The 27,798-nt window shown below is 36.4% G+C and overlaps 1 protein-coding gene across 4 annotated transcripts in view; it reads left to right on the top strand.

Moving 5' to 3' along the window:
* The window catches only part of CENPC (centromere protein C), a 78,337-nt gene extending 53,998 nt beyond the window's left edge, over positions 1–24,339 (top strand). The window contains exons 13-20 of one of the 4 annotated variants that reach the window (XR_005369062.1): positions 6,678–6,737; positions 10,491–10,595; positions 11,390–11,518; positions 13,443–13,538; positions 13,613–13,830; positions 16,907–17,061; positions 22,695–22,785; positions 24,099–24,339. Coding sequence is in view for 2 of the 4 variants with exons in the window: in XM_038556199.1 (XP_038412127.1) it covers positions 6,678–6,737; positions 10,491–10,595; positions 11,390–11,518; positions 13,443–13,538; positions 16,907–17,061; positions 22,695–22,785; positions 24,099–24,169 (707 nt within the window). In the remaining 2 variants the exon portion in view is untranslated. Of the gene's footprint in view, positions 1–6,677; positions 6,738–10,490; positions 10,596–11,389; positions 11,519–13,442; positions 13,539–13,612; positions 13,831–16,906; positions 17,062–17,410; positions 17,522–22,694; positions 22,786–24,098 lie in introns of all 4 variants that reach the window. The other 3 variants (XR_005369061.1, XM_038556199.1, XM_038556200.1) reach the window with 3 other exon arrangements.
* The last annotated feature ends 3,459 nt before the right edge of the window (positions 24,340–27,798 follow it).

The following is a 27,798-nucleotide window of genomic DNA, read 5'->3' as shown; positions in this document are numbered from 1 at the left end:
TTTGTTTCTTTTTGTTGCCTGATTGCTGAAGGCTAGGACTTCTAGTACTATGTAGAATAGCAGTGGTGAGAGTGGACATCCCTGTCGTGTTCCTGATCTTAGGGGAAAGGCTCTCAGTGTTTCCCCATTGAGAATGATATTTGCTGTGGGCTTTTCATAGAAGGCTTTTAAGATGCTGAGGAATGTTCCCTCTATCCCTACACTCTGAAGAGTTTTGATCAAGAATGGATGTCAAATGCTTTCTCTGCATCTATTGAGAGGGTCATGTGGTTCTTGTTTTTTTTTTGTTGTTGTTGTTGACATAATCTATTACGTTGATTGTTTTACAAGTGTTGAGCCAGCCATGCATCCCGGCGATAAATCCCACTTGGTCATGGTGAATAATCTTCTCAATGTATTGTTGGATCCTACTGGCTAGTATCTTGTTGAGAATTTTTGCATCTGTGGTCTTCAGGGATATTGGTCTATAATTCTCCCTTTTGGTGGGGTCTTTGTCTGGTTTTAGAATTAAGGTGATGCTGGCCTCATAAAAGGAGTTTGGAAGTATTCTGTCCCTTTCTATCTTTAGGAACAGCTTTAGTAGGATAGGTATGGTTTCTTCTTAAACGTTTGATAGAATTCCCCTGGGAAGCCATTGGGCCCTGGACTTTTGTGTCTTGGGAGGTTTTTGATGACTGCTTCAGTTTCCTCCCTGGTTATCGGTTTTTCATTCCTTCAGGTTTTCTGTTCCTTCTTCTTCCAGTTTTGGTAGTTTGTATTCCAGGAATATGTCCTTTTCTTCTAGATTGCCTAATTTATTGACATATAGCTGCTTATAATATGTTTTTAAAATCGTTTATAGGGGTCCCTGGGTGGCTTAGCGGTTTGGCCCTTGCCTTCGGCTCAGGGCATGATTCTGGAGTCCTGGGATTGAGTCCCACATCAGGTTCCCTACATGGAGCCTGGTTCTAGCTTCTCCCTCTACCTGTGTCTCTGTCTCTCTCATGAATAAATAAATAAAATATAAAAAAAAATCGTTTGTATTTCCTTGGTATTGGTTGTGATCTCTCCTTTTTCATTCGTGATTTTATTAATTTGAGTCTTTTTTCTTTTTAGTAAGGCTGGCTAAAGGTTTATCTATATTATTAATTCTTTCAAAGAACCAACTCCTGGTTTTGTTGATCTGTTCTACAGTTTTTCTGATCTCTATTTCATTGAGTTCAGCTTGAATCTTTATTAACCCTCTTCTTCTGCTTGGTGTAGGTTTTTTTTTTTTTTTTTTTTTTTTTTTTTGCTATTCTTTCTCTATTTCCTTCAGGTGCAAAGTTAGCTTGTGTATTTGAGTTTTTTCCAGTTTTTTGAGGGATGCGTAGTGTGATGTATTTACCTCTTAGGACTGCTTTTGCTGTATCCCAAAGATTTTGAATGGTTGTATCTTCATTTTCATTAGTTTCCATGAATCTTTTAAATTCTTCTCTAATTTCCTGGTTGACCCATTCATCTTTTAGCAGGAATCTTTAACCTCTGCATGTTTGAGTTTCTTCCAAATTTCTTCTTGTGATTGAGTTCTAGTTTCAAAGCATTTTGTTCTGAAAATATGCAGGGGACAATCCGAATATTTTGGTTTTGGTTGAGACCTGATTTGTGACGCAGTATGTGGTCTATTCTGGAGAAAGTTCCATGTGCACTTGAGAAGAATGTGTCTTCAGTTGCATTCAGATGTAAAGTTCTGTAAATATCTCTGAAATCCATCTGGTCCAGTGTATCATTTAAAGCTCTTGTTTCTTTGGAGATGTTGTGCTTTGAAGATCTGTCATTTGCAGAAAGTGCTGTGTTGATGTCTCCTACTATTAGTGTATTAGTATCTAAGTATGTCTTTACTTTGGTTATTAGTTGATTGATATACTTGGCAGCTCCCACATTAGGGGCATAAATATTCATGACCATTAGGTCCTCTTGTTGGATATAGATCCTTTAAGTATGATATAGTGTCCCTCTTCATCTCTTACTACAGTTTTTGGGATCAACTTTAATTTATCTGATATGAGGATTGGTACCCCAGCTTTCTTTTGAGGACCATTTGAATGGTAAATGGTTCTCCAACCTTTCATTTTCAGGCTGTACCAATCTTTCATTTTCAGGCTGTAAGTGTCCTTAGGTCTAAAATGAGTCTCTTGTAGACAGCAAATAGATGGGTCTTGCTTCTTCATCCAGTCTGCATCTTTTGATGGGATCATTTAGTCCATTCACGTTCAGTTACTATTGAAAGATACGAATTTAGTATCATCGTAATACCTATTTAGTCCCTGTTTTTGTGGATTATTACTTTGGTCTTCCTTTCTTTTACAGAGTCCTCCTTAATATTTCTTGCATAGTTGTTCGGTGGTCACATATTCTTTCTGTTTCTGCCTATCTTGAAAGCTCTTTATCTCTCCTCCATTCTGAATGAGAGCCTTGCTGGATAGAGTATTCTTGGCTGCATGTTCTTCTCATTTAGGACCCTGAATATATCCTGCCAGACCTTTCTGGCCTGTCAGGTCTTTGGAGAGGTCTGTTGTTATTCTAATATTTCTTTCCATATAAGTTAGGGATTTCTTGTCTCTTACTGCTTTAAGGATTTTCTTTTTATCTTTGGAATTTACAAGTTTCACTATTAAATGTCAAGGTGTTGAATGGTTTTCATAGATTTTGGCGGGGGGGGGACTTCTCTGTCTCCTGGATCTGAATGCCTGTTTCCCTCCCCAGATTAGGGAAGTTCTCAGCTATGATTTGTTCAAATACACTTTCTGTCCCTCTGGGTGCTCTATGGAACCCCAGTTATATGTAGATTTTTCCTTTGAGACTATCAGTTATTTCCTTTAACCTTTCCTCATGGTCTTTTAATTGTTTTTCTCTTTTTTTCTTTAGCCGTCAACTTGTCTTCTGTGTCATTCACCTTATCTTCTACCTCAGTAACCCTCATCGTTAGGACCTCCAGTTTGGATTGCATCTCATTTAATTGATTTTTAATTTTGGCCTGATTAGATCTAAATTCTGCAGTCATGAAGTCTCTTGATTCCTTTATGCTTTTTTCCAGAGCTACCAGTAGGTTTATAATTGTGCTTCTGAATTCGCTGACATTGAATTGTAATCCAAATTCTGTAACTCTGTGGGAGAGTACTGTTTCTGATTCTTTCTTTTGTGGTGAGTTCTTTTTAGTCATTTTGCTCAGTGCAGAGTGGCTGTATGAGTGGGCTGAGTCATGATTATTGGCCACGACCTAAGTAAATTTCACCCTAGATGATTCTGCCGAGGTTAGAGACCAGAAATTGAAAACAAAGATCAGAACGACATAAAACAAAAGGACCATTAAAGTGAAAAACAAATTTTAAAACAAAGCAGTAAAAAATAAAAGGCCAGGAATCGTAAAGAAGAGGAAAAGAAAGAAAAGCAAAGGAGAAAAAAAAAGAAGAAAAAAAGGGGGAGGGACTGGGAGATGGTGGTGGTGACGAAGTTGTAGTGGAGGGAGAATGTAGTCTACCTGAGGGGTTCTAGAGAGTAATCCTCTTATGTCTGAATATATTAAGTTCTGTATGTTAGAAGATGCTCAGTTCCAAATTTATATAAACCAGAAATACTTGTAGAGGGCCCCCACTTTGACCAACAAAACAAATGAGATAAAACGGGGGCAGAATGGGAATGAGGAATGTTACAGAATGAACCAGCACGGTACACCACTTGGTTCTGGGTGCATGCTGGTCATGTTTTAGAAGGTATTAACTTCTACCATTGTAGAGCAAAATGAGGCAGAGAAAACAAAAAACAAAACAAAACAAAAAAACATATCTTGTCTGTCTCCCAAAATTAAGTTGAGTATGTTGAAGGGAATCTAGAAGTGGAAAATATATCTAGGACCTGTAATTGTAGAAATATGAAAGGCAGAATCTTAAAAAGGAAGAGTTGCTAAACTATTGTAGTTAAGGTGGGGAAAGAAAAGGAAATTTACAGACTGACACAAAAACGAGTTGTACTTGAAAAAGGAAGAGGAAAAAAATAGGAGGGGTACCCTCTAGTTCTATATACTGTAAATCTGTCGACTTCCCCTGGAGCTTTCCCCCACTGCTCGGTCCAGAACTTGCTCTTCCCCTGTCCTTCCAGCTGGTCTTCTGGGGGAGGGGCTGCTGTGCTGGTTCTCAGGTGTGTGCACCTTGGGGGAGCTGCCCCCCTCCACCCGCCTGGTGCTGGGTTCAGTGGGAGCTGTTTACCCCATGAGTCCCCTGTTCCCTGGCGCCCCCTCCCCACCCCAGACACAGGGTGACACCAGAAGGAACACCACCACTGGTGGGGGCCAGGTCCCCAGCCCTGGAGTCAGCTCCCCTAGTAACTACCGCAGTCTCCCAGTCCACACTGGCCTGGGTGCTCCTGGGTCAGTGTGGAGGGCACTGACCTGCACAGCTCGGGGCGCCCGGCAGCAAGAGCGTCTTCGCTGTCCTGGGCCCTCCCTGCCTTTGCCTGTCCCAGGGCGTCGGGGGGAAGCACAGGATCCTGGCTGTGTCCCCCCGGTGCCCTGGGATCCGGGGCCTGTGCTGCTGGCATCGTGCTCCCGGGGCTGCGGCTTCTTGTTAGAAGCGAAAACCCCTCTCTCTGTAGTGTTCCTGGTGTTCTCTCTTTAAATCTCAGGTTGAATTTGTAGGTGTTCAGGCTGGTTTGAAAGTTATCTAGGTGAGTTGGTGGGGGCACGTGAGTTGAGGACCCCCACTCCTGCCATCTTCCTATTTCCCCAGATTTTTTTTTTTTTTGTAACAGTTTTATTGAGATATATGTTGAGATATCTGGATACCGTAAAATTTACCCATTTATGGTATATAATTCAATGGTGTGTAACCATCACCACAATAAATTTTAGAACATTTTTATTATCCCCAGAAGAAACCCCATATTCTTTATCTTCAGCAGGCATCTTTTATTCCCTCCCTCTCATACCTTGTGTGCCTATGGCATCCAGTAATCTACTTTTAATTTCTATAGATCTATGTAAGATTTGCCTGTTCTGGATAGGGAAATTGGATTTTATGATCACTCAAGTTTCTTCTTACCCAGCAATTTTATAAAGTATGTAATTCAGCCATTTAATTTTTTTTTTTTTTTTTTTTTTAGAGAGTGTGTGTGTATACATGAGTGGGGTGGGGAGGGGCAGAGGAAGAGAGAAAGAGAAAATCTTAAGCAGGCTCCATGCTCAGCACAGAGCCCAATGTGGGGCTCGAGTTTATGACCTAGAGATCATGACCTGAACTGAAATCAAGAGTTGGATGCTTAACTGACTGAGCCAGCCAACCAGGTGCCCCAGTTCAATCATTTTTTTTTTTTTTTTGTTTTTTGTTTTTTGTTTTTTTTTTCAGTTCAATCATTTTAAACAGTCTTTTGCTATCACAGACTCATTTAAAAATACAACGAAAGCTTAGACTTACTTTTTGGAAATGGATATTACATGTAAAATTGTCTTAGAAATTTTAGGTCATTCATAGACATTAAGTGTTCCAGTGACATGTTGCTCCATAACAGACACCCAAAACTTAGTGGCTTGATTTATCTTTCATTGTTCTATAGGTTGATGTAGCTTAGTTGGGCAGTTCTCACTTGGGCTCTCTCATGCATTTATAGTTAAATGCAGGCTACTGAGGCTGGAGTCATTTGAAAGCTCAACTGGGTTGGAAGTCCAGGGTGACTTTTTTACTTACATATTTAGCACTTAGCTCGGGTGGCTGGAACAGTTGAGGGCTGACCAACTATATCTTTTCTCCACATGGCCTTCTCCGGTGGTTAGCTTGGGTTTCTTCACAGTATGGCAATTTTGGGATGGTCTTCATATATGATGTCTATCTTTCTCCAGAGTGAAATTCCAAGAGATCCAGGTGGTACCTGCATATCTTTTTAGGACTTAGCCTTTGAAGTCCCAGAATGTTACTTCTGCTTGGTTTGTTAGTCAAGCAAGTCATTCAGATCGGAGATGCAAAGGAAAGGAGACTAGACTGTTTCTTGATAACATTTGTGCATAGGGAGAGAAAGAATTAATGGTAGCTATCTTTTTTAAGAATTTATTTATTCATTCATGAGAAACAGAAAGAGAGAGAGAGAGGCAGAGACAAAGGCAGAGGGAGAAGCAGGCTCCATTCAGGGAGCCCAATGTGGGACTCAATCCCAGCACTCTGGGATCACATGCTCTGAGCCAAAGGCAGACGCTCAACCGCTGAGCCACCCAGGCATCCCAATGGCAGCTATCTTTAGGTGCTGTTTACAATACTAAAGTTGAAAACTCTGGCCTAATTGACACACTGCTAAATTTAGCATACTTGTACTATTTTAGAATTTGAAAGATCATATATTACATTATTAGCATGTCTATTCATTATTATACCCTACATTTTCGTGTTTCAAGTGACTTATTTCACCTGAAATCCAGAAAAGCTGCTTATTTTTTGTTATTTTTAAGTGTTAGATTCTTTCGACATGCACACGGACATGGTAGCAAAATCTAGAGAAATGTTACACTGTTTTTCATTAGCCTTTATTCTTCAGCAGTAAAAAGTAAAAGAAGTAATAACATGTATTGTCAGGTTAAATTTAATTAAATTACGTATATTTAAATTGACCAACTAACACACTTTAATTCAAGATGGAATTAGCAGCCTTGCCCATGATATATCATTTGTATTTTGCAGGTGACTCAAGTTTAAAACTGCCTCCTATAATATCAGAACATAAAATACATCACAAGTTAGGTAAGACTATTTCTGTCTTTTAGTATCTTCATATTATAAAACCTCTCTACTAAATAGGACTTAATTTTTCTCAAGCAGGGGCGACATGTTTGGATTGACAGATAAAACTATTTATTTTGTTTTCATGACTTTCATAAGTCATTACAGGCCAGTGATGTTCTTTGTTGTTCATTTATAAAGCCTGTGTTCCTCTCACTCCTGTATTAAGGAGCATGATTTCACCTAGGCTAAGAAGCTAGGGTGGAGAATTCTATAAAATATAACTGCTAAGCAGATGATATCCCTGAAAACTCCTGCTTTTATCCAGTTTACTTATAAACAAAGCAGTAGCTGGAATAAGTAGGCAAAGATGGGAGCTTGGGAACCCATGGAGAGGCCATGGAGAATTAAAATTCTGTGGTTCCCAATGAGATAGCTGCCAGTCAGGATTCATGGCACCTCTCAATTTTGTGGGATTGGAGTGACCTTTTATGTTTCTCTCAATTCCTGAGGTTGTGAATGCTCCTGCACTTGTACCGGAAGAGAACCACTAGAAGAGAAGCTCCTCAAATGGCTTCAACCAAAAACTCACATCTTATCAGTATTTTGTGGGCCCATATGAAGAAAGACCATTCTGACTTTTAGTACTTAATGCTTTCTTGGAGGGGAATGATAACTAGTCAGGAGTAAGCAGACAAATAAAAATGTTCCTGAGCAGGGGTTTTAGCAACTAAAGAGAGGAAAATCAAGCCTTATGCCTAAAAACAGTAGGCAACTGCTGGTAAGCTAGAATTTTTGCAGTAGGTTCTTAACAATTTTAATAATAAAAGAAAGATGATCATTTCAGAAATCATTTCAGTTATAGCATAGAAAACTTTCTGGTACTGAAAATCCTATTCTTTTGATTTAAAAAGTAGATGAAGTGAATGTAAAGGTAATCACTGTTATTTAGAGCTGAATTAGTAACTGGTGTTGATATGGAAGAAATTCCTCAGAGACAAAATACAGAAAGTTGGAAATCATGATGGGGAAAAAGGTTTACACGGAAATAATAAGTAGACAGCTGAGAAAACTTGCAAGTAATAGGATTGCCAGAAAAGAGAAACAGGTGGAGGAGAGAAAAGTGTTAAAAGAAGTATGTTAAAGAAAACTTCCCTAGATTAAGGATGGTTTGAATGCACAACTTTAATGACTAGCACTGTTATTCCATGTAAAATTGGAAGAATAAAATGACATCCATAGCCTTTTTAAGAAATGTGTTACAATTCAATAATCGTATACCTAGCCAAAATACTTTCCTTTCCAATTAGTGAGTTTATTTTGCAGAAAATGCAGAGATTCAGTGGACTCTAAATCCTCCGGGTAGAATACTTATGTGAGGTTTTCTAACCAAGTATATAAATCAAAACTGAGTCCAGATAGAGGAAACAGTGGTGAGGAATAATTCTTGTAATATATTGGTTAAATTTAAATAGTGTGTATTTGTTTTCTGTTGCTGTGTACTAAATTACCACAGTTCATTGGTTTAGACAACATACATTTATTTATCATCCATATTTTCTGTGGGTCAGAAGCCCAGGCACACATTAGCTGGGTCCTCTGTTCAGGAATATCACAGGCTTCAATCAAGTGTCAGCATGGGCTGTGGTCTCATCTGAGGTTTGAGATTGTATTCCAAGTTGATATGGATGTTAGAATTCAATTCCTTGCAATTGCGGGACTAAGGTACCTGTTTTCTTGATGGCTTTCAGCCATGGGCCATCAGCTTCTAAAAGCTACCTACAGTTCCTTGCCATATGACCTCTTCCATCACCTTGACTCTTCAGAGTCCGCAAGGAAAAATTCTCTCTGCTTCAGCTAGATGGTGTCTTATATGTATAATATCATATATTGTCATATATATATAATCATGATGTGATCATAGGACTGATTCTCTGTCATTATTGCCGTATTCTGCAGATGAGAAGAAAGTCATAGTTCCCACATACATCTTGGGGGAGGGGGGATTATTACTCAAGGATGTGAATCATCACAAAATAAAAATGCAAAATTTTACATCATATATATAAATGTGGAAGGGAAGCAAAAATGTAGTGCTTTTTAAATGTGCTGGAACTTAAACAACCATCAACTTAATATAGACTTCTATATACATAGAATGTTATATGAACCTCATGTTAATACTATAAATAAAAAACCTCTAATGGAAACAAAAAATAAAAAAGAACATAAGCATAACACTAAAGAAAGTCATCAAATCACATGAAAAAAAAAAACAGAGGCCACAAAAACAACTAGAAACAATGAAAAAAAGAGCAGTAAGTACATAACTATCAATAATTGCTTTAAATGTAAATGGACTGAATGCTCTGATCAAAAGACATGGATAAAAAACAAGACCCATCAATATGCTGTCTACAATAAACTCATTTTATACCTAATGACACATACAAATTGAAGCTGGTATCAAAAAAGACTCCGTGCAAATGGAGGTAAAAAAAAAAAAAAAAAAAGCCAGGGTAGCAATAACTACATCAAACCAAAAATAACTTGAAAATAAAGACTACAAGAGACAGAGAAAGGAATTACATAATTATGAGGGATCAGTCCAACAAGAGGATATAACAGTTTTAAGTACAAATGCACCCAACATAGGAGCACTTAAATATATAAAGTAAATATTAACAGATACAAAGGGAGAAACTTAGAGTAAGAAAATAGCAGTAGACTTCAGGGGCACCTAGGTGGCTGAGTTGGTTAAGTGTCTGCCTTTGGCTGGGGTCATGATCCCAGGGGCCTGGGAATGAGCCCCATGTCAGGCTCCCTGCGCAGCAGGGAGTCTCTGTCTCTCGCTCTCCCTCTGCCCCTCCCCCTGCTTGTACTCACACTCTCTCTCTCAAATAAATAAAACCTTTAAAAAAACAGCAAAAGAGATCAACATCTTGCATCAATGAATATTTCATCTAGATGGAAAATCAATAAGGAAACAGTGGCTCTGAATGACACATTAGACCATCTGGATTTAATAGATTTATACAGAACATTCCATCTAAAACCAGCGGAATACACATTCAAGTACACATGAAACAATCACCAGAATAGATCAAGTTAGGCCACAAAACAAGTCTCAATAAATTCAAAAATATTAAAATCATATCAAGCATCTTAGGAAAGCAACAATAAAGATCATACTGGAAATACAGACTAAAAAAAAAAAATACCAAAAAAAAAAAAAAATCCATGAAACCGTGAGCTGGTTTTAAAAAAGATAAACAAGTTGATAAAACCTTTAGCCAGACCCATCAAGAAACAACAAGAAAACTCAAATAAAATTAGAAATGAAAAAAGTTACAACCAATACCATAGAAACACAAAATGTGGGACTCGATCCCGGAATTCCGGGATCAGGCCCTGGGTTGGAGGCGGCGCTAAGCCCCTGAGCCACCGGGCTGCCCTATAAATTAAATTCTTAATCAAGTTATTGCTAAATTATCTTATGTCAGTTTACTTTTCTACTTACAATATATGTGAATTTCTGTGTACCTTTAACATCATTCACCTCGGGTATTACCAAGTTTTTTAATCTGTGAATCTAGCAGCTTGTTTTTTGATTGGTATTTCTTTAACTCTTAGAACAAATACATTGTAAAATTTTGTTTTTCTACTGTTTTGTCTAGAAGCATTAGTGTTCTAGAGGGTAGTATCAGTCTTTCCACTAGAGTAACATTCAATTAAACGTGTATATGTGTACAATTTTGTGTCATCTTTTTACAGTATTGCCTTCCAACACACCAAATGTTCGCAGGACCAAGAGAACACGATTGAAACCTTTGGAATATTGGCGGGGAGAACGAATAGATTATCATGGAAGGCCATCAGGTGAGAATTCCAATTTACACTTTAATATCTGATAGTAAAAAATAATATTGAGGATGCTAATAGTTTATGTATATTCCATACAAAGCACTGTCTTACATATTTATATAAATTACCTCATTTTATCATTATCCTCCAGAAATGAGGCCAGAATAAATTCAAGTACAGATTGTTCTGATTACTTTAGAGATGCTTCTCTTTCTCTCTTTGGTAGCAGTTTGAGGTGAGTGTGTGGCTTTATAGAGTGTTATTCCATACTGTTGAACAAGGTTTATTGCACAAAATAAGTCATTAGATCAGAATGTAAGAAAATTAGTAACTGGCAAAGGTTAAGTATTCCCCTTTACTATTCTCATCCCATTTTCTCATCATATTTATCTACAGAAATATAGACAGTGGGCAAGAAAGATATTTCCTTTCTGTGATATATTTAAGTAAAAAAACTAAGCTCACATGGGGTTTATTATAAATATTTCCTTGCTGGCTTTTGTATAAGCTCACATGGGGATTATTATAAATATTTCCTTCTGGCTTTTGTGTTTTTCAACCTGACTGTTGATTTCAAGCAACAGAGATCATTCTATCATGTTTCATCAGTGTATCTAGAATTTGGATAGTAGAAATATAAGTGGAATTGGTTGGTATTTGTGTTGTTTGAGTTATTAGCTGTAGAATGTAGTAATAGTAATATGTTCTTTGGAGTCTGAAAGGAAATGTGCTATAATAATTTAAATTTTGTTTCAATATTTCTACTTTCTCAGGTGCGATACTTTACCTTTTTTGTTGTTAACTTTTAGGTGGATTTGTTATTGGTGGAATACTATCCCCAGACACAGTATCATCTAAAACAAAGTCAAAAGGAAACGTTGGAAAAGTCAAGAAAATGGTTAATAGGAAAAGGATCTGTCTTGATGATGAGGAAAGAAGTATGAACTTTTTCCTGAAAGTATATTTTAGATTTTATTTTAAATAATAGTGCTCTGAGAAGTAGCTCTTTATAAATTTTGAAATTTATTTGTAAAAATGTTAAAAGTCGTACTTTAGGGTGCATTCACTTTATTTTTTATTAAATTTTTTATTTTAATTCCAGTATAGTTAATACACAGTGTTATATTAGTTTCAGATGTACAGTATAGTAATTCAGTAATTCTAAATGTCATTACTGGGATGCCTGGGTGGCTCAGTGGTTGAGCATCTGCCTTTGGCTCGGGGTGTGATCCCAAAGTCCTGGGATAGAATCCTGCATCAGGCTTCCTGCATGGAGCCTGCTTCTCCTTCTGCCTGTGTTTCTGCCTCTGTCTTTCTCTCTCTCTGTGTGTCTCATGAATAAATGGGTTCAATCTTTAAAAAATAAAAAAACTAAATGTCATTGGTGCTCATCATATTAAGTATACTCTTAATCCCCTTAACTACTCACCCTCCTCCTTCCTAACCTCCCTTCTGATATGCTTTATTTTAAATGAGTACCCTCAGTTAAAGTTACTTTTTTTCAACAAAGAACATTTTTAAGTTGAAGCATACTGCAGAATGCATGGTTCTAAAAGATATATATATATATATATATATATATATATATAAAAGATATATATATTTGAGAGACGCCTGGGTGGCTTAGCGGTTGAGCCACCTGCCTTTGGCTCAGGGTGTGATCCTGGGGTCTGGGATTGAGTTTCAGCATCCGGCTCACTCTGGGGAGCCTGCTTCTCCCTTCTGCCTATGTCTCTACCTCTCTCTGTCTCTTATGAATAATAAATAAAATCTTAAAAAAAAAAAGTGTATGTAAAACATTCCACCCAAGAAAAATAGAATCCACATTTTCTTCAAGTACACATAGAAGAATCCCCCTGGTTAAACTACATAAAAAGAAACAACAAATATTTCAAATTTAAGAAGACTGAAATCATACTAAGTATATTTTCCAATCACAATGATATAAAGCTAAAGATCAACAATAAGACAAAGCTGGAAACTCAGTGTAAGCTATTAAATACTTAGTATGTGAATATTAAATAATACACTACTGTGTAAGCAAGCATTGGGCTAAATAAGAAATCAAATGGTAAAACTGGTCATTTCTTTCAATGTTATATTATTGATTATTCTGGTCTGTTTTATTTATTTCTGATTTTTGTTATTTCCTTTTTCTTCTAAATTTCAGCCAAGTGTTTTTGTAGTTTGTTGTGGTATAATGTTAAATTGTTTCTTTGAACTTTATTTCTTAATATAAGCATTTATAGCATAAATTTCACTCTTAACATCTGCTTTTGCTGCATCCTATAGGTTTTGGAATATTCTGTTTTTTTCTGTTGTTTTGAATTCACTTTTAAATGTCCACCTTTTTCCAAAATCCTGAAAATAAACTGAGTTTGCTCTTTTAAAAAATTATTAATAGCATAATTTAAAACACATCCTCATGAGTAAATTTCCCTGTCATTGAAGCTCACCTCTCCCCTGCTCAAACTGATTAAAATAGGCATTTTAATGAATTTTAAAGTGTGATGAATTTGAAGTGTGATTTAAAGTGTAATGAATTTGAAGTGTGTTACATACTTAAAGCTCTCTAAGAGAATATTCAAAACATTCTTCATGATACAAGAGTATCAAGAATTGTCATAATAGGTTTATAGAAAATAAGTTTAGTATGTTTCTACATTAAATCATTCTGGTTTTTAAATTTTTATGAGAGAGTGGTCATTTATAAATAGGAAAATAGGAAGAGATTGTTAGCCTGTGGCAGTTTTTTTTTTTTTTAATAACTTGTCCGTAGCTGTGTTTCATACCAGACTTTTTTTTTTAATTTACAAGAATTTTAAGTAAGTAGTTTGTATTACAGTGATATTTCTTTTGCAGAAAAGAAATTCATGGTAAATCTGAATATACCTTTGGGAGATCCGTTGCAGCCAACAAGGGTCAAGGACCCAGAAACAAGAGAGATTGTTACCATGGGTAAGATTAAGGATAATGAAAATGCTTAATTTAACAGTAAGGACAAATTGCTGGCTTTTTCTTTTTCTTCTCAGCTCTTTTAGGGCCCAAAGTAAAGTACCTAAAGTACCTAATTCTAGTAAGCAGCCTATGTGAGGACTACTCTGGAGGAGCTTTGATAGCAAACAATGTCTAGGGGACAGAAAGCACAATGCATTTGTCATCTGGGATACAAGTGCTATCATCAGGAGTGTTGCCTTCCCTAGTAGAATCCAGGCTTTCTTTGACCAAGATGTCTGTCACATGCGGACAGGTGCTTTCTTTTTTTTTCTTCTTCCATATTTTATATATTTGAGAGAGAGCGTGAGTGAGCAACGAGGCGGGGGGGAGGGGGGTGGGTTGGAGAAAGAGAGAGAGAGAGTGTGCACAAGCCAGGGGAGAGGCAAAGGGAGAGAGAGAAGCAGATTCCCTGCTGAGCAGAGAGCCCAATGCAGGGCTTGATCCCAGGACCCTGGGATCATGACCTGAGCCAAAGGCAGACACTTAACCGACTGAGCCCCTGGGACAGGGGCTTTTTATGGGTAATTATTACAGTTTAGCTGGTGGTAGATCACAGAATACATACCCTTACTGTGAGACCAGGCAGGGATTGTGGGCAGATTTAAACAGCCTTTTGGGCCTTGGTATGCCAATAATAGTACTTGGGAAATCAGACCTTTTAGAGTAATGACAAGTAAAGGCATTGACCTTCCACACAAATGCCAGGCTTAACGTTAAGGCCAGCACAGGGTCCTAGAGTTTTATCTAATAGGCATTAAAAATACATTGTCTCCAAGATCATGATTGATTGGTTCCAAAGGATGGGCTGTAATGTGGTAAGGGCAAGTAGGGGGACACACAGCTGTTTACCAACAGCCACTATTTACATACAGGAAGTATTTAAATGTTTTAGCTGTTTTGACCATACCAATGAGTTCTAAGGACTATTTATGTTAAGTCAGATGACAAATAGGTCAAAACTACAGAGGCAGTAATGGTATTCTGACTTAAAATTTTGGCTGTGAAATAGGTTCCATTTGACATCTTAAGTAGTAAAGTTATTTTTATGATCAGATTGTTTATTTGGCAACAGATGTAAAAGTACAGAAAATTTTGCTTAGCTCTTAACTAAAAACATTGTATCAAGTTAGAAAAGTTGTGAGTGTGGCCAGGAGTTCATAACTTTTTATCTGTTTCTTGAGTCTATGTATTTTCTATATCCTGTAATCTGTGAGATTACTAACATTCCCAGATATCCAAGGAAACAGAAGTTGATTGTAGAAGAATGTTTTAACTCTGTATTTGGAGAGGTGTAAAAGGGAAATTCAAAATTGAGATAGTGATTGGTAAGCAACAGTAAGAACTCTTGCTTAACTTGATAAAAATCTTGCTATTTAGGGGTGTCTGGGTGGGTCAGTGGGTTAGGCACCTGCCTTCAGCTGAGATCATGATCCCAACATCCTGGGATTGAGCCCCATTTTGGGCTCCCTGCTCCGGGGAGAGTCTACTTCTCCCTCTCCCACTGCCGTGCCCCTTGCTTGTGTGTGTGCATGCTATCTCTCTGTCAAATAAAGAAAATCTTTAAAAAATAATCTTGCTATTTAATAATCAGTCAAGCAAGCGCAAAATATTATCATGATGATACATGTGTTAATTGTAGGCTATGTTAAACTGTTTAAAGATGAGGAATTCTTGTTTTGTAGCTAATTTTGCTTTCTGAGCTAAAATAGAAATAATAATACTGCCATTATTATTTTTAATAATTTTTTTATTTAAATTCAGTTTGCCAACATAATAGTATTACACCCAGTGCTCATCCCATGAAGTATCCTCCTCGGTGCCTGTCACCCAGTTACCCCAACCCCTCCAACCTACCTCCCCTTCCACATCCCTTTGTTTGTTTCCCAGAGTTAGGAGTCTCTCATGGTTTGTCTCCCTCTCTAATTTTTCCCACTCAGTTCCCCTCCTTTCCCTTACAGTCCCTTTCATTATTTCTTATATTCTTCGTATGAGTGAAACCAAATGATGATTGTTCTTCTCTGATTGACTTAACTTCACTCAGCATAATACCCTCCAGTTCCATCCATGTCAAAGTAAATGGTGGGTATTTGTTGCTTCTAATGGCCGAGGAATATTCCGTTGTATATATAGACCACATCTTCTTTATCCATTCATCTGTTGAAGGACATTGAGGCTCCTTCCACAGTTTGGCTAATGAACATTGGGGTGCAGGTGTCTCGGCTTTTTACTGCATCTGTATCTTTGGGGTAAATCCCCAGCAGTGCAAAAGCGGGGTCGTAGGGCAGGTCTATTTTTAACTCTTTGAGGAACCTCCACACAGTTTTCCAGAGTGGCTGCACCAGTTCACATTCCCACCAACAGTGCAAGAGGGTTCCCCTTTCTCCACATCCTCGCCAACATTTGTTGTTTCCTGTCTTGTTAATTGTCACCATTCTCACTGGTGTGAGATGGTATCTCATCATGCTTTTGATTTGTATTTCCCTGATGGTAAGTGATGTGGATGGAGCATTTTCTTATGTGCTTGTTGGCCATGTGTATGTCTTCTTTGGTGAACTTTCTGTTCATGTCTTCTGCCCGTTTCATGATTGGATTGTTTGTTTCTTGGGTGTTGAGTTGGATTAAGTTCTCTATAGATCTTGGAAACTAGCCCTTTATCTGGTAGGTCATTTGCAAATATCTTCTCCCGTTCTGTAGGTTGTCTTAGTTTTGTTGACTGTTTCTTTTGCTGTGCAGAAGCTTTTTATCCTGGTTAAGTCTCAGTAGTTCATTTTTTTGCTTTTGTTTCCGTTGCCTTCATAGATGTATCTTGCAAGAAATTGCTGTGCCCAAGTTCAGAAAGGTGGTTGCCTGTGTTCTCCTCTAGGATTTTGATGGATTCTTGTCTTCCATTTAGATCTTTCATCCATTTTGAGTTTATTTTTGTGTGTATGGTGTAAGAGAATGGTCTAGTTTCATTCTTCTGCATGCCATTATTACTAATAGCTAAGACCTACCTAATGCTTATTTTGTGCCAGACAGTATTTTAAATACTTTATGCACATTAATTTATTTGATATTTACAACTCTAAGTAGATGAACTATTATTGTCCCATTTTATAGAAAAGGAGACAGAGGCACAGAAAGAGAAGTGCCTTGCTTGGTCGCATAGCTTGAGAGACAAACAAAATTTGACATCTATCATTCTAGCTTGAGTAAATGACCTTAATCATTTCTGTCTTTGTAAGGCAGGTTTATATCTAGGAATAGTTGTGTTGTATATGTGTTTATATGTTATATCATTGAGCATATTACTCTATTGCTTTATATTTATACTAGTGTTTTTCCTTTAGATCTTTTAAGACCACGAGATACATATGAATTTTTTATTGAGCATGATGAGTTGAAAGTATATAAAACACTGGATACACCTCTTTTTTCTACTGGAAAATTGATACTAGGACCACATCAAGAAAAGGGAAAGCAGCATGTTGGCTCAGATATATTGGTGAGTGTATTTCTCCATAGTTTGTTTCTCTTTTGTTATAACTCTGATTTATTAGACTTGGTGAGGCATTAAAAATGCTGTTTTCTCAGAAATGATACTATTGTAGTGCATAGAGAATTTTTTTGTTAAATCTGTTTAGAGTCCATCAGCCAGTGGTTATTTAAAAGTACCTGTTCTGTGCATAGCAGTGTGATCTTAAAATTCATGTTTAAGGAATGTTTTTAAAAGAACTGTAGAATATAGGTTTGCAAATAAATCATTAGAGCTGATGAAAATTAAATCTAAATTTCATTTCACTGGTCATGCCTCTTAGCAATAATGAGGTTTTAAATGTCTTCTTCAAAATCAGGTGATTAGCAGTAAACTGAGGACCAGGAGCTACTAGTTACTTCAATAAGTACTAAATAATGTATTACTATATGTGGCAGTATTACTGGCTGAAATTATAATGAGATTTAAGGTGAGTCCGTCTTTCTTATTGGAGATACACACCATTGATGTTAGAGATATATATGGTAAACTTGTACATTACAGAATTTGAAAATCACCAAATTTTAAAAATATTTACTATTTAAAAAATATTGAGTCTAAGGCACATTTTTTTAGTAAGCAACATTTAGGAACCTGTGATATAATGGATTATTGGAGTTTTTACATTCAAAACAATTATTTTACTGATAAAATGAAAGTAAACTCAAGAAAGAAAAGAAGAAAACATCAAGGTCCTTGAGTTATATTAACAAAGAAGGGCAAATTGAGGCAAGAAAAGAAGGTACACATGAAAGTCAGTGAATAATTCATTAATGCATTAGTATAACTAGAGTCTGGATTTAAAATACTTTAAAATATGCTTTAATCCAATCTTAAGTGTTATAGATCTCCAGGTGCTATTAAAAGAGTAAAAATAACACATTTAACTAACCAAAGTAATGACTTCTGCATAATTGTTAAGGAACAATTAGTAAGATAAGCATTATGAAATATCATTGAAATAATGCCGATTACCTATTAAATTGTAATGCTTTTATTATACAAAAGAAAATTTGAACAGTAGATGTTTGAAAGTATTTAGCCGGGCTACTATTCAAAGGAATCCGCATTAAAAACAAACATATTTTATATTTACTAAGCTAGTAGAAATTATTGGAAGAATATTTGTACCCTTTGATCTATGAATCTCATTTCAGAGTATTTTCCTAGAAAAATAATATAAAGGTTAGGGAAGCTGGACATATACAGGTATTTATTATAACATTGACAAAAATTAGAAACCATTGAAAAGTGTTGCAGGAAGAAATGGTTATATTTTATATTTTGACTTAATGAGATTGAGTCATTACATGATAATAAGTAGTTATATAGCACTTAGATGTTCCAGGTACTGTAATAAGTATTTTTATACCAGTTTAAACATATTGTTTTTGAAGACTAGCCATATAAGAAGACCTTTAAGATAAGTATTTAAAACTTACAGAAAATAGAGAATTCTCTATTTTGTTTTGATTAGAATTTAAAAATGAAAATGGAAGGAACTGTAGAAAAATAACATGTTATTAGGTGATTATAGTTGATTTTTCTTCTAAATATTGTTTTTAACTTTTTATAATGAAAATCAGAATTAAAATGTTTTGTTTTAATAATGGTATTTTTTTAAACATGAAGCACATTTTTAAATATATGCTTTTGAGAAACAAAAGGGACTAGATGGAGAACAAGCATAGGCCATTAACTCTTTCCTTCAAACTCAGTGTTAAAGAGTGTGTATGAGAGAGATAGTAGCAGTAGTAGATTTGTTAAAATCAAACCACAGAAGAATAACAGATTAATAACTATGGAAGTTGGTTGTGGAGCTCTCCAAAAAGACAAGAAGAGATTAGGAAATGGAAAATATCAAAGTGTAGTGATGTGGAGAACAGAAAAAAAAACAGGAGAAGAAAGGAAAAAACACAAATAAGGAAAGTGGTGGAGGTATTTGAAAAATTAGTAAATGTACCAGAACTAAAAAACAAAAAAGTGAGAGCAAAAACACTTAAAGGAACCAGAGTTCCTTAGAGAACTAAATGCAAGCCTGGAGCTGAGCTTGAATTTTTTTTTTTTTTTTAAAGATTTACTTATTTATTTTAGAGAGCTTGGGGGGGAGAAGGGGCAGAGGGAGAGAGAGAGAGTCTCAAGCAGGCTCTGTGCTGAGTGTGGAGCATGACGCAGGGCTTAATCCCATTAACCTGAGATTGTGACCTGAGCTGAAACCCAAAGAGTCGGAGGCCTACTTGACTGGGCTCCTCAGGTGCCCCTGAGCTCGAAATGTTTTTATCATGACTGCTAGCAGACTTATCAAAGACCATTAGAATTGGGTCATAGAGTCTCAAGATCCAACTTGAAGATGATGCTCTCACTGGACAAAGATGTGAAAACTTGGAATCAATAAAAATAACTTAAGTGGATTGCCTCATATCCATAATATCTAAATATATGAATTTGAAGACTACTACAAAAAGAAAAACTAATTCATCACTTTTAGAGAATTCTAGGAGGCTAACTCATTTTGACAATGAATATAGTAAATAAAGGGAAATATAATCAAATATTTATTCTACCCTTTTCCTGTAGACTGTACTTTATGTAACCAAATAAAAATGAGGTGAACTTTGTTCTTGTAAGAAATATTCCAATTAGGTCAGCTCCGGTGGCCCAGCGGTTTAGCGCCACCCGGGGTGTGATCCTGGAAACCCCAGTTAAGTCCCACATCAGGCTCACTGCATGGTGCCTGCTTCTCCCTCTGCCTGTGTCTCTGCCTCTCTCTCTGTGTGTCTGTCATGAATAAATAAAAAATCTTAAAAAAAAAAAATATTTCAATTAATAAATGAAAAAGGAATGTTAGAATATAATATCACCATTTTGCAATTCCTGATAAATTGTTGGATCTGTGTAGTAGGCATTAAGCATCAGTGTCTGCTAACATCTAAAAAGAAGATAACCAGACCTTCATTATGTGCCTCTTGATGGAAGAATACAATACTGTTTATGAAGTAGTCTTGCCTCTTCCATCTCCTTAAAGGAAAACAAAGCACACAAACAAAAAACAAACCAAAAAGAAACCCTTCCATCTCCTTAAAGGAAAACAAAGCACACAAACAAAAAACAAACCAAAAAGAAACCCCCTAAAACAAAAACAAAAATATCGGAATTTGATAAAGACTCTAATATCTAACTACCAATTTATAGGAAATAAAGAATCGATGACCTTTCAAATGACACCCTGGGGTTGTAATCAGTAAAATTCAGTTGTGCAAAGATTTTTACAGCAAACTTTGCTGCTGGATTTCTTGAATAAATAAGTTGAAGGGAATAAAAAAAGAACCAAGTAGAACCTCTAGATCAATGTTTCTCAACCATGGCACTTATTGACATTTTAGACTGGATAACGCCTTGTTGTAGAGGGGCTTCCTGTGCATTGTGAGATGTTTGTAGCATCCCTGGCCTCTACCAACTAGATTCTAGTAGTACTCCTCTAGTTTTAAGAATGAGAAATGTCCCCAGACATTGCCTCTTACCTCCTGAAATTGAGAAATTACCCCCGAATTGAGAACTACTATAGATTAAGCAATTTAGGAGGACAAACTCTTAAAAATACATTTAAGAGACAATTGGAAATTTTAATACTGACTGGGTAGTTGATATTAAATATTCATTTATGTTTAGGTGTGATAACACTGTTGTCATGTTTTTAAAAAGGACCTTGAGGAGTGGGGTGCCTGACTGGTTCTGTTGGTAGAGCATGTGATTCTTGATCTTGGGGTGTGGGTTCAAGCCACATACAGAGTATGGAAATTACTAAAAAAAATTAAAATTAAAATTAAAAAACTTAAAATTAAAAAACACCTTGATTTTTTTTTTTAGTACACACAAATATTACGGATGATTTATGATGCTGGGGTATATATTGCAAAGTAATACGGAATGGGGGAAGTAAAGAGATGGAACAGGGAAGATTGTTGGTATTAGATATTCATGGGAATTCATCATTCTATTTTTTTTGTATATCAGAAGCCTTCCTACTAAAATGTTTGCAGAAGTGGAGAGAGGTATACTTAGCTAAACTGAATAGACAAAAACTTTTAAACAAAAAAACCCATTAGAAATACATGTTTTCCTTCCTGGGTTTGTTACCTTTTTGTCTTTTAAATTGAGGCAAAAATTTTTTAGATGTAATATTTTTTGTTTTGTTAAATTACAGAGTATCTTTGGAATCATCTGAGAGCTTTTTTCCTATTTAGGGAGTTAGCATATCATAGTGGTTAAGAGCATGAATTCTGGAATCAAAGTTCAAATCTCATTTCTGCCATTTACATTGTGAATTTGGAAAATTACACCTTTCTGTTGCCTCATTTTCTTCATTTGTATAAAGCTATTAAAATAGTACCTGTTTCTACTTACATATATTAAGTAAATGCGTATTAAGTGTTCAGAATCCTGGCTGGCAAAGAGTAAGTGCTATATAAGTGTTATCTGCTATTTTCCTGGTATTTTAGGCTCAATTTACAAAGTGTTAAGAAAGAAAAAAAAGGAGGAGTAATTCTCTGAGGCAAAATATTCTTGATGGCTGAATCTCAAAATTTGAATTTGAATGTTTGAAGGCTTTATTTTTTTAGTTGCTCAAAACCAGATCATTACCAGGATGCTACCTATGTATAAAATGTAAAATTTGCCATGAATATGAATATGGAAGCCTTTATGGTTGAGAGTTAGATTATCCTCTTTTACTTTCTTAATGTTGATGCTTGTTTAAATATATCATTTATTAGTTTTGCTTTTTGTTCTCTCTGGTCTTTCAGATTGAATTACATGTCCTAAGTATGTAACCTTTTAAAGAGGTGTATATAAAACCTAGCTATTTTTGTAGAATAGCTAAGTGATATTATTTATAGTACTGAATTTTCATAAGCTGGTAAATAATAAGAACAAAAGAAATTTCTTCCTGGATTAGTTTTCTGTTGCTGTTTTAACAAATTGCTATAAATTCAGTGACTGAAAACAATATCCATTTATTTATTATCTCACAGTTATATTGATTAGAATCCTGATGATCTTGGCTGAGTATTCTGTTTAGAGTATCACAAGGCTGGAATCAAGATGTTGGGAGCTCTGTATTCTCTGGAGACTCTTCTGCTTTCAGGTTTATTTGGGTTGTTGACAGAATTCAGTTCCATATTGTAGGACTTAGGCTCCCATTTCCTTGTTGGCTGTTGGGTAGAGTATCATTCTTAGCTTCTAGAAATAGTCTGTATTTCTTGGCTCATGGCCCTCTTATCTTCAGTGCCGGCAACAGCAACAGTGTCCTTTTCATACTTTAAATGTCTCTGGCTTTTCCTCTGCCTCATCTCTCTTCTGCTTCCAAGAGAAATTCTCCAGTTTTAAGGGTTTGTATGATTAGAATAGGCCAGACTAGTTAATCTAGACCAACCTATTTCTCAGTCTCAAAGTCCCTTTTGCCATGTAATGGAACAAGTTCTGGAGATTAGAGCGTAGACATCTTTGGAGGGCTGTTATTCTGCTTACCACATTTCCTATAAGCTTCATTGTAGTGTGTTTTGGCGGTTCAATTTGAAATGAGATTTTAATTTTTAATTTTACAGGTTTTTTATGTTAACTTTGGTGACCTTTTATGTACCTTGCATGAAACATCTTATATAATAACAGCCGGGGATTCATTCTATGTTCCTTCAGGTAAGAAAAATAAAGACATTTTCTTTCATATAGCTAAAATATTTATATAGTTGCTCATGAGTACCATGCAACTGGAAGCCACAGTAGTCAAAATGAAACATCATTTGACTCATGCCAGTACATATTTTATCATTAGGTAAGTATGTTAGTATTTGGGTACATGAAAATTGAACAAGAGTTGCTTCTTGAAAAATATAAAAATATTTAGCTGTGTCCAAGGTAGGAAGAAAATTATTTCTGCTTTATTATCTCTAAGACATTATGTAGTCAAACAATTTTTAGTAGATTATTTTAAACATACAGAATAGTGTGCTTCATTAGCCATTGAAGAGCATGTCTCTGGAAAGAGGATTTTTAATTTGTTCATTTATTTATTCATCATTCAACAAAGGTGATTGAGTGTCTGTCACGCACTGCTCTAAGAGTATAGGATACATGAGTGACCAAAATGGGAGAAGAAATCCCTGCCCTCATTGAGCTTACTTACATTCTAATGAAAGGACACTGTAATAATAGTAGTGTTTATATAGTCCTCTTAATATGTACCAGCACTCTTGTGAACATACTATATTTATTATAACTCAGTTAATATGTATCAGTTTCTCAAACTAGGGGTGGTGGAAAGGGAGGTGGGCGGGGGGGTGGGGGTGACTGGGTGACAGGCACTGAGGGAGGGGCACTTGATGGGATGAGCACTGGGTGTTATTCTATATGTTGGCAAATTGAACACCAATAAAAAATAAATTTATTGAAAAAATATGTATCAGTTTCTAATATATAAAGTCAGGGTGTGTCACAGTGCTCAGTGCTATAAACCTGCCTTCTGTGTAGCTGTTCTGTATTTCACTTTTGCTCTTATTTATTACCTAAATAAGAGAAGCATTTGCTCTTTTTAAGCTTTGAGATTCAATTTTACTTAACAGTTTACTTTTTATACTTTATGCGCATATGTCTGGTTTAGGGGAATCCACACAGTTTCAAAGACCTAATTTTCAAGACCTAAAGACCTAAAGCTGGGTCAGAGAGAAATTTTCTCTTCCTTCATCCTCGTCTAATTCATCTTTGTGTTCATTATCAGAATGATGTAAGACTTTCGTTTCTTTCAAACCTTATCCGCATCACAGGTGATGGTGAACTCTTGGATTTTTATTTCATGAAATTAAATAAGATTTACTTTAGGTTAGATGAACTGATTTAAAAACAAATTGGTACTATATACCATAACTGCCCTATTGATGGCTAAATATTTAATCAAAAGGAAATGATTTCTATGGAAATAATTGTGTTTTTTTCTCTTACCGCTTTACTTGTAGGTAATTATTACAACATCAAAAATCTCCTAAATGAGGAAAGTGTTCTTCTTTTTACTCAAATAAAAAGATGAAAGATGAAGCAAAGTTTAAATACATGTGTGTATATATATATATATATGTTTGTGTGTGTGTGTATACACACATATAAAAAAGTTTGTACAATTGAGACATTGTGATATTTTAAAATAAAAAATTGATTCAGTTTTGTGTCCTTTTATCTGATAAACATTTCAAACTCCCATGTGTCTTCTGATTTTTTTTTTTACAAATACATATATAGCCTGTAGTGATGCCCATATTCATAGTATTTTAATAACATGAGAATCACTGCTCTCACAATGAAATATAGGACATTTCTTTTTTAGAAGAGATTTGATTAATATGTTAATTCATTTAAAAAACTTTTCCAAATGTTATTTTTAACTCCCCAACAAAATAACCCAGTAATAGAGAATTGTGATATACAGGAATAGTACATCTGTATTACTTTTCTAGGACTTTGTAACAAAATAGTACAAACTGGGAGGAGGAGGCATGATGGTGGAAGAGTAGCTTAACATTTCATCTGGTCCCTTGAATTTAGCTAGATGACTATCAAATCATTCTGAACACCCATGAATTCAAAGTGAGATGTAAGAAAGGAATAGCTGGAACTCTACAAGTAAAAAAGTGATCACTTTCTGCAAGATAGAAGGTATGGAGAAGTGAATCAGAAGCGATATTTCAGAAGATAAACATGGGGAGAGGGAGCCTCCTTAAGCTGGCTATTGGAAAGTGACACAGCCCCGGAGCACAAAATTGGAACCCAAGATTTCTGCAGTCTGAGACATCCCTGCCTGAAAGGTGCTCAGGTGATGAAATGGGACAGAATGCTGCTTGGGATAGTGTGGTCTAAGGATCCCTGGAGTCACACAGAATGGAGGTGCCTAAGCTGGTACAGTTGCAAGCATTGGAGTGGAGAAAGTGGCTATGGTCAGTGTGCCTGGGAAGGAGCACTTAGCTTGGTTCACTATAAACTCTGAGCTGCAGCCCAATCAAGTGACCTTTCTCCACATAGGGGCCCTGTAAAGGACAGTGTAGAGCACTGCTCTGCCTTCTCCCAGGAGGGGCAGAGTGGGTGCACTCACAACCTGGAGACTGTTCTCTGGTCCAGGCTCTGCAAAGTGCAGAGATGGGGGAGGGGACCTCCTCCTTCCCCAGGGAGGATTGGTGTGGTGTGCACCATAGGAGTCTACAGAGCTTGGCACACACAGACCTGAAGACCATTTGTCCCTAAGGGGAAGTGTTTACAGAAGAGAGGGGCCTGCAATCTTTTGGCTCTGGGGCTGGAAACTGGGGTGCACCATTTTTGTTTTGGTCTCCTAAAGAGGCACAGAAGGACTTCAGGGAACAAAGGCCACAGAGAGCACCCAGAGCTTACACTGCCCAGCCCTCTGGTGAGGGGCGGTACAACTCCACCCAGGCAAAGACACCGGAGAAACAGCATAGCAAGGTCTTCCCCCAGAAGACCAGCTGGAAGAACAGGTGAACAAGTTTATGGACCTCAGAGAACTGCAAAACTCCAGCGCTAGAGGAAAATATGATTTGCTTGTCTTTCAGTTTAAGATTTTCCATTTCTTTTTTTCTTTTTTCCCTTTTCATGTAGTTCTCGTTTTATCAACTCTGATTTTTGTCTTTTTTTAACTTCCATTTCTTATATTTTATGGATATATTACTCATTTTTGGCTTCCTTTCACTCTATTCAGTTTTATTTTTGTATAAATATATATATATGTTTTGCTTTCTTTATTATTTTGGGGCTTGGTGTCTCTAAAACAGGCCAAAATACACTCACGACCTGGTAGGTCACCTTGTTTTTTCCACCTTGTGAGATTATATTCTCTTCCCCTCCCCCATTTTTTTTTCTTCTTTTCCATTTTTGGTTTCTGACTTTGGATTTGTCTAGTGTGTTTTGCTTGGGTCATGGTTTATATTTTTTATTTTGTTCACTTGTTCATCTATTCTTCCCTGGATTAGAAGGAGGATTTCACAACAAAAGAAAGAACCAGAGGTAATACTCTACCACAGATCTAATCCATATGGATTTAAGTGAAATGTCAGAGCTGGAATTCAGGATAACAATTATAAAGTTACTATCTGGACGTGAAAAAAGCATGAAAGACACTAGAGAATCTCAGTACAGAAATGAGATCTAATCAGGCCAAAATTAAAAATGCTGTGAGATGCAGTCTAAATTGGTTGCTCTAACAGCTAGGGTAAATGAGGCAGAAGAGCGTAATATACAAGTTGATGGAAGTTGAAAAAATATTAATGGACCATGAGGGCTTTGAGAAATCCATGATGCCATAAAATGAAAAAAATGCTAGAATCATTGGAGTCCATGAGGGAGAAGAAAGGGACAGAAGTTACATTTGAGTAAGTCATAGCTGAGAATTTACTGAATCTGGGGAAGGAAACAGGAATTTAAGAGTTAGAGGCCCCTCCCCAAATCAAAAGTAGATCAATACCTCAACATACAATAGTGAAGCTTGCAAACTTCAGTGATAAGGAGATCCTGAAAGCAGCTTAAGTTCATAACCTAAAGGGTAGGAACATTAACTGGCATCAGACCTATCCAGAGAGACCTGGCAGACCAGAAAGTGGTGGCATGATATATTCAGGGTATTAAAAGAAAAACTTGCCACCAAGAATACTTTATTCAGCAAGGCTGTCATTCAGAATAGAAGGACAGGTAGAGCTTCCAGGATGGGCAGAAACTGAAAGAATATGTGACCACTAAGCCAGCCCTGCAAGAAATATTAGGGGGGATTCAGTAAGCAAAGAGAACTTACATAGACCAAGAAAGAGTAACATAGACCAGAAAGAAACAATCTACAGAAACAGGAAATTTACAAGTAATACCACAAATTCCTATCTTTCAATAGTTACTCTGAATATAAATAGGCTAAATGCTCTAATCAAAAGGCACAGAGTGTCATACTGGGTAAAAAAGCAAGACTCCTCCATGCTATCTATAGGAGACTCGTTTTTGACCTAAAGACACTTGCAGACTGAAAGTGAGGGGTTAGAGGACCATTTATCATGCTATGGACCTCAAAAGAAAGGTGAGGTAGCAATCTTCGTATCAGACAAATTAGATTTTAAACCAGACTAGTAAGAGATGAAGAGAGACACTACATCACACTTAAGGGGTCTATCCAACAAGAAGATCTAACAAGTATAAATATTTATGCTCCTAACTTGGGAGCAGCCAATTATATCAACCAATTAATGACCAAATTAAAAAGAATAACAGTAGGGGACTTCAACACCCTAGTCACAGCAATGGACAGATCATCTAAGCAGATCATCAAGGGCTTTGAATGACACACTGGACCAGATGGACTTCACACAGAGCATTCCATCTTAAAGCAACAAAATACATATTCTTCTGTAGTGCACATGGAGCATTATTAGATTTAATATTTGAGCATTTTCTTCTGGTAGCTCCCTAAAATCTTAGCAAGAATATCTGCTGGTTAGAATATACTTTAAGGGACACCTGGGTAGCTCAATGGTTGGGCCTCTGCCTTTGGCTTGGGGCGTGATTCTGGGGTCTCGGGATCAAATCCCACATCGGGTTTCCTATGGGGCCTGCTTCTCCCTCTGCCTATGTCTCTGCCTCGCTCTCTGTGTATTTCATGAATAATAAAATCTTTTT

The sequence above is a fragment of the Canis lupus genome, chromosome 13 (genome assembly GCF_011100685.1).
Source record: "Canis lupus familiaris isolate Mischka breed German Shepherd chromosome 13, alternate assembly UU_Cfam_GSD_1.0, whole genome shotgun sequence".
Classification (NCBI taxonomy): Eukaryota; Metazoa; Chordata; class Mammalia; order Carnivora; family Canidae; genus Canis; species Canis lupus.
Note: the sequence above shows the minus strand (reverse complement) of the source record. Positions and strands in the feature narration are given on the sequence as shown.